General features: G+C 45.6%; 2 protein-coding genes across 4 annotated transcripts in view; one reads left to right on the forward strand and one right to left on the reverse strand.

The window, feature by feature from the left end:
* LOC110322609 (UDP-glucuronosyltransferase 1-1) overlaps window positions 1-7,141 on the forward strand; it is a 126,709-nt gene that overhangs the window by 94,577 nt on the left and 24,991 nt on the right. The window lies entirely within an intron of this gene.
* On the reverse strand, window positions 1,388-2,396 carry Dnajb3 (DnaJ heat shock protein family (Hsp40) member B3). The gene has a single exon (XM_021199316.1). It carries the CDS (start codon window positions 2,330-2,332, stop codon window positions 1,607-1,609), a length of 726 nt encoding a protein of 241 aa, XP_021054975.1. The 5' UTR covers window positions 2,333-2,396; the 3' UTR covers window positions 1,388-1,606.

Raw genomic sequence — 7,141 nt, forward strand, 5'->3', positions numbered from 1 at the left:
GTCTCAGACCCACTCATGTCCCATGTCCACTGTGTAGTCTCAGACCCACTCATGTCCCATGTCCACTGTGTAGTCTCAGACCCACTCATGTCCCACCCAGGGCGATGATTTCCACATTCAACCATCACACAACTGTATGTGTTCATTTATCCCCAAATCCTTGATACCTTCTACCAGTTCAGATACAAACCCATAACAACATACTACTCAGTGATTCTTCCTTATGTATGTGCATATGTGTCTGTGTCTGTATGTGTGTGTGTGTGTGAGTGTGCACAAGTGCATGCATGGAGGTCCAAGGCTGATGGCAGGAATCAACCTCAATTACTCTTGAGAGTTGACTAATTACTTTGATAAATTACTTTATCTAGGGTCTCTCTCTCTCTCTCTCTCTCTCTCTCTCTCTCTCTCTCTCTCTCTCAAAAATAAAAAAAATCCAGAGCTTAGCCAGTACGGCTCATCTTGCCAGCCAGCATGCTCTGGGGACCTCGTGTCTCTGCCCTCGGAGGACTATCTCACACACCAGACTTTTATTTAGGTTTCTGGGGATTCTTGCCTAGTAAGCACTGAAATCTCTAGGCCATTTCATGTAGTCTGAATTTATGATAATGTGCTTAGTTAGGTCCTATGACCTCTTGGAAGAGAATTACAAAGTTTGGCATCTTAAACCTATTCAGATTCATTTTGCTTCCATGCCTTATGAAGTCTTCATAGATAACCCTGACACGAGGCAGAATATTCTGTGCTGTACACTCTAAAGGCAGCATCTTCTGCAAGGTCTAGGAAGCACCCAGCTGTGTGACAGAATGGATTCTACTGCATGCATATATGTATTCAACCAAGGAGCTTGTATATCCTTCAAAAGGAACTTTTCACTTCTAGCATCTTCCACTGTAGGCACTAACCAGCCAACTGCTGAGACCTTGGCTGATAAGCATAACCCTAACCCTTCAGAGAGCAGTATCCTAGCTAGCACTCCCCCTTTTACCCACTGAAGTGAATTTCAGACTTCTACAAAATATGGGAAGAATCAGTGTGATATACACACTACCAAGTTCATGGTAATGTGTTGCAGCAATAACAAGAATCTACTTAAGTCTACTTTCTTCATTTTAGCTGCTTAGTTTTAGCCTTTCATTTAAACAGTAGTCAACTGTTCCTATATCAGCATGACTTTAGGTAAACTGAAAGCCATCCTTTTCAACTCAGCTATCTAAAATGAAAGGCTCAATATATGCCTATCTTTCACCATGGTGCTCTTGTGGGGAAGTGGAGTTATAAAGTTCAAAGGAAAGCTCTGAGTCGAATGTTCAACAGAATGGACATTGTGTGGTTTTAGGTGCTGTGAACAGTGTCTCCTAGCACTAGAACATAACAGTGGTCTGCCTCAGGATTAAGTTTAATAAGTGCCAAAGGCATACAGATATTTACAACAGGCATAAAGACCAAGAGAGATCCTATCCCTGCGATCCCAACAATAACAAGAGGCACCGACATGAGCTGCATATAATGTCTTGAATCCAGTTGTTCAGAAAGTAGAGTTCCCTTGAAAACGCGTTTAAACAAAAAAACAGTCCTGATAGTCCTAATATGGCACTTTACGTCTTTACTGAGTATCAATGCGAAGCAGCTGCTCTTTGCCATTAATTATCAGGGACTTTAACTCTCCATCTTCTTCCACTTCCACCCTTTCTTGGCCATTCTCAACGATTCTCTTGGTGGTTATCTTTTTGCCATTAATTATTTCGGTGGAGGTTGACACCGACTTGTAGTTGCCTGCCGCCCCACCGCCGCAAGACATGGAGAAAGAAGAAAGGCCCGAGTTTCCTGGAGAACCGAAGGATGTGAATCCAGTATCTAATGAAGCGAAGCCACCCCCAAATCCTGGGAATTCGGTAAAGGAGGTAGAGAAGGGAACAGCCCCTCGGCTTCTGCTTCCACGGGTGCTCCTCCGATCCCCAAAAAAGTTCTCAAGCGGGTCTCCGAAGAAGTCGAAGGAGAAAGGGTCGTGGCCCCCGAAGAACTCCCTGAAGACCTCGGCGGGGTCTCGGAAGGAGAAGACATACTGGAAGGCGTCGTGGAACGGGCTGCCCGCTGCGCCTCCTCCGCCCACCTCGCCCACTTCGCCGCAGCGGTCATACACCTCGCGCTTGCGGGCATCCGATAAGACCTCGTAGGCCTGCGCCACCTGCTTAAACCGCCTCTCGGCCTCCTCCTTGTGCTCGGGGTTCTTATCCGGGTGCCACTTGAGCGCAAGCTTGCGGTACGCCTTGCGGATGGCCTCGGCCGAGGCCTGCCGCGGCACGCCCAGCACTTCGTAGTAGTCCACCATGGCGGCTGGCCGGCCCGCGGCCTCAGCGCTGGAGCGACGGTGGCAGCTGCTGAACGCCCGTCTACCGGCCGGCGCCACACCCCCTTGTGACGCAGACGCCTCTCATTGGCGGAGGCGGGCGGCGCCTCAGCCTATCAGAATGGAGGGCCCCAGGGATTGGTTGTGCTCCTAGTGATGCTCAGTGATGCTTAGAGACAGGACCGAGTATAGTATCCTTGCAGTGGTGATTGGGTTGTCCTATGGTAGGACGAACAAGGGACGACTTAGGGGAGAGAGGCTTTGACTCTGGCTGTCATAGAAAAGTACTATTTGGTCCTTCCCTTCTCCTCTCTACCTCTCCTTTTTCTCACTCTTCTCCTTTCCCTCTTCCCCTGATGCTGCTCGCCCTTCTCTCCTCAGCTGTGTAGCTCAGACGAGCCCTAAACCTGCAGTAATGCCCTCCTGCCTCAGCATCGTGCTTTGTGGCACAAGTGTGCCTCACAAAGCAGGATTTTTAAAATGGATTTTTGTGTCCTGCCCCAAGTCGTCTTTTCATCAGCCAGGCAAGAGATTAGGAAGGTTAACAGGAGTATGTTTTGTCTGACCCTGGTCTGAAGGACAGTGGTTTGTGAAGGACTCAAGCTCTTAAACATTTTGGCCGTAGGACCCCACCCCTTTCATTTATATGGCTCTACGAGAAAGTAAAGCAATGAAAAACATATCTATTAGATGCACACCAACATAAATCATGTTTTTATGAGAAAGTAACTTCTTCAAAACAAAACTTCAGAAGGGTGATGTGTGTTTGTGTTGTTCAAACCACTCCAGCATCGGGCTTCATAGAGCTGGATTCTTCTGTTACTGCATTCAATCTATTTTGATCTCATACATAGAGTATCCTTTGGAAAACTCCACCATATGCCTATGAGAAAAATTAGATCTTTAAAGGTCAGTATTTCTGTTAACGGAAATAGTTTCAACCTTGTAAAATTCCTCTGAAAGGTCCTTGGGGGATCTTCAGGGTTCCCTAGTTAATACTTGGAGAGCCATTGTTGTTCTGAACAAAAATAATTGGAACGTGTGGCTGTTTTTGAAGCACTGTAGATGAATTGTTCTGGGCTTTTTTTTAAAAAAAACCACTGTATTACCTTATTTGATCAGTGGTAAGGCAACATGTATCTCTAAAGATTACTTAGTTCTGCAGGGAAATGGTTAACCAGTAAATGTTTAAAGATTCTATCATGAAGGGTCCTAGGTCTAGTCAGAAATTCCAGTATGCCAGAACAGTCATTTGAGCTTATGTCACACCCAGTGACTGAACTTGAACCTCTGGGCCTGGCACTTGGTAAACATGAAATAAACAGTAATAGAATCCTGATTAGGAGGAAAGGGCAGATGGATTTGACTAATCAGGAGAACCAAAGAGGAGTAATACTCTTTGCAAAGTGACCCAGGGTCTAAGGAAGAGCGAGGCTAAAGGGATTTCCTGTGGGCCCTGTAAAGCTGTTGAACAAAGTACCAGAGAAGCAGTGGTGGAGTGGGATAATACAAAGGCAAACTGATATAGTGGGCTGGAGGGACAGCCTAGAGGCTGAAGCTCTGAGATAAGACCATAGCAGCTGGATCTGAAAGAGTGAACACTTGGCCTAAGTATTGGGCCTATAGTAAAAGTAGATGGAATTAGTACAAAAACAGCTACTGAATGACTTGCCTCAGGGTTGAAACCCTGCCTATGAGGAATATATCCATTTATTCTGGATATAGGCATCTGTGGGAACTTCTCGATGATGAAAGGTAGGATGGGGAAAATGCTGCAGAGATCTGAGGAAAACTGCCTTTTTCATCTAAGGATCCTTAGTTGATCCTCAGGAGGACAGAGAGCTTATGTGCTTTGTTTAGTATCAGGACCCATTCCTATGCCATCTAAGGAGCTAGGTGTCCCATAGATGGGAATATTAGTTTCCGGTTCCAGCCTAAAAAGAAATCCCTCCCATGGGACTTTTCGAAGGCACAGCATTCAGCAAGGGCCTCCAAAGCAACACAAAGCATCTTGTGGTACCCTGTGATTGTTTGGTTTCAGTGCTTTTCTGACTCCTGGATCCCTCCTTACAGGCAGTGTCCATTGGTTATTTAGAACCTAGCATAGCACCCAGCACAGTAGAATTCACATGTTCCATACATGTTGGTGAAGGAAGAGATTAGCTTTAAAGTTGAAAGGGGTTCGGTCTGATCATGTTTCAGGGCAGACCTGCCATTGGATTGTTTTGAAGTGGTTCTCCTTGTTGATCATAAGAGATGTAGATTGTCTTGCATCTTGATCAGTGAACTGTGTTCCATGGCCAAATATACGGCTGGCCCCAACCATTCAAGTGCACAGAAGCTGCAAGAAGCTCTGAGGAAACACACTGTCTGCTTTGCCCGTGCTCTATCTCCAGCACAATATAAATACAAAAGCTCAAGGTTCTGAAAGAAGACAGGAGCACAGAGTCATAAAGGCATTGTCGTGTTTTCAGCCTCTTTGGAATTCTGTTGAGGAAGGGTGAAGTCATGAAAAAAGAGGAAGGAGAAGAGTCCTGTCAACGGTGCACCCTAGAACACCAAAGCTTTAAAGCTAAGTTTTTTCTCCTAGTGTTCTCAGCATAGCCACATGCAGGTACGACTAGTACTGTGGTCAACACTGAGATCAGGACTTTCTTCCTAGAACTGTATAGAACATCAGTGGATCCCCACAGAGTACAGGCTGTATTTTGCCCTCACTTTGGCTGCTCCTGTTGGGCGTCATTTCCATTCTGCAGCTCTTCACCTAGTCTCCAAGTACCCCAGATTGTGCTATTTGAACACCTTCTTGGGCTCAAAGTCCTCCCTTCTGCCTTTTCTTCATTCACCATGGTGGGGTCATGACCTTGGGTTCACAACTTCCCATTCAGTTTCTAACTGGGTGGAATTTCCACTAGGGACATGTCTGGGTACTTCTGGAGCCTAGAAGTCAAGAGTGTAGGCTTTGGGTACCAACATCCAGGGCCTGTGTCTTGCTCTGCCAAGAACTCGGCAAATGTCTTTGCTTTTGTCAGCCTCGGTCTGTTTCTAAAATGAGGGACATATAATCTGCTTTTTAAAGGCATTTGATCCTGGGTAATTCAATTTAATGTAGCCAGCATTAATTGTCAGAAGAAACACTGTGTTTGGGACACTTCTCAGAGAACAGAGCTGTGTACTATGAAGCATCCCTTTGATTAGAACTCATGTTATTGATTCAGGAACTAGTAGCTTAAGTCTGATGCAATTGTTCTTTAACCCTTATGGATCCTGGCAGGAGTCACTACCCTTATGGCCCTTGTTATCATTCGAATGTCTAGATATTCTAACAGAAAGCTAGATATTGCAGTCTTTCTCTTCTTCCAGTAGGGCAAGGTGTCATCCCTCTGTCTGAGCAAGAGACAATCTTGGTAAAAGAAAGCAATTCAGGATCACAGTTATACATGTTGAGTCTGAAGAAAATAGCTAATAGGAGATCCGGGAAGCCAGAGATAGAAAGATACTGGCGAAAGAGACCAATTATGGATGCAGGCAAGCTTGTACTTGGCTCAAGGGAAAGGCTTCTAACAGGTAGTCTAAATGGATCCTGGGAGAGCAAACGATGTTTTCTTCAGAGTTCAGAACCAACTGTGCAGCTCTTAGTAGAATGTAAGAAATATTTAAAGATCTCATCAGCTGGAGTGAAGTATCCATAGAGAGGTATTTCTTTTGGAGCATTTATCATGTTTAGAAAGAAACAAGTCCTAGATCAAAGATGATTTGCAGCTAACATGTTGCCTCACTGTTTGGCTGTCTCAAGGACTGTGATACTGTGGCAAAGTTTAGGGCATTTGTGCCAAGTAGAGGGAACTCACCTTTGTTGAATCCACAAAAGTTGACGCAGAATCATTGTCCAAACTGCCTCTGTAGCTCACAAACTTGAGTGCTAGTTGAGCCTTGGCCGAACCCTGCTATCTGACTGTGAAGTTTATGACCCTAAAGAGCTGATTTTGTGCAATCACACACTACTAACTGCCAAGTAGGTGTGGGAGGCCATGCAGGAGGGAAAACTAGACTGATCTCTTTCCAGATAGGATTACATGTATCTTGAATGCGCAAAGACTCTAGACTGTAGGTGAGCTATGTGCTATCTGGAGGTAGCAGGAAAGCAAAGGGCACTAGGATGTGAGCTGCCTGCCCCTAGGAAAGAAGTCCCTGAGGAGGGAAGGAAAACAAGAGGCAGTCCTAGACAAGGAAGGCTTTAGAGCAACCAGCTCTAGTATGCTCTTAAAAAGATCGAGATCCAGGGCTATGGCAGAAAAGCCTGGCCTGGCCTTTCTCACTCTTTAGATGGTCCAGTGGGAGAGACCAAGGTGCCACTGCTGTGATGATCCATGGGGCTGCAAGAGCCTGGCCCTCAGGTGGGTGGAAGAGGGCAGCTGTTCCTCTGGGAAGGTTGTTCAGAGTATGGGATCCTAGTATTCAGGATAGAATTTGGTAATCATCTCTGTATCTTACATGCAGGGAGATCAGGACATGATTTGCCCAGGAAAATTTAGATTTAAGGAATAAATGGCAGGTTCCAGGCACCTCCTCAGTTGCGGGCAGCCTGGCATGTCATACCATCTCTGAGTTCTTTGGAAACAGCTGAGTCCATCAAAGATTCTTGGTAGTTAGTTAGCGTATTAATAATGTACAGCATGGGAATACTGCCATGCTAGTTAGAGTCTGTTTCCTGTATGGAGCCACAGGTAGGAACACCTGTATGGACCTGTGTCATGTTCATGGAGGTACATTCAGGTGTATGCACACTCA

The sequence above is a fragment of the Mus pahari genome, chromosome 5 (assembly GCF_900095145.1).
Source record: "Mus pahari chromosome 5, PAHARI_EIJ_v1.1, whole genome shotgun sequence".
Classification (NCBI taxonomy): Eukaryota; Metazoa; Chordata; class Mammalia; order Rodentia; family Muridae; genus Mus; species Mus pahari.

Excerpts from the sequence above, each read along its gene's own strand:
- Dnajb3 (XM_021199316.1), bottom strand. The coding sequence starts at position 2,332 with ATGGTGGACTACTACGAAGTGCTGGGCGTGCCGCGGCAGGCCTCGGCC.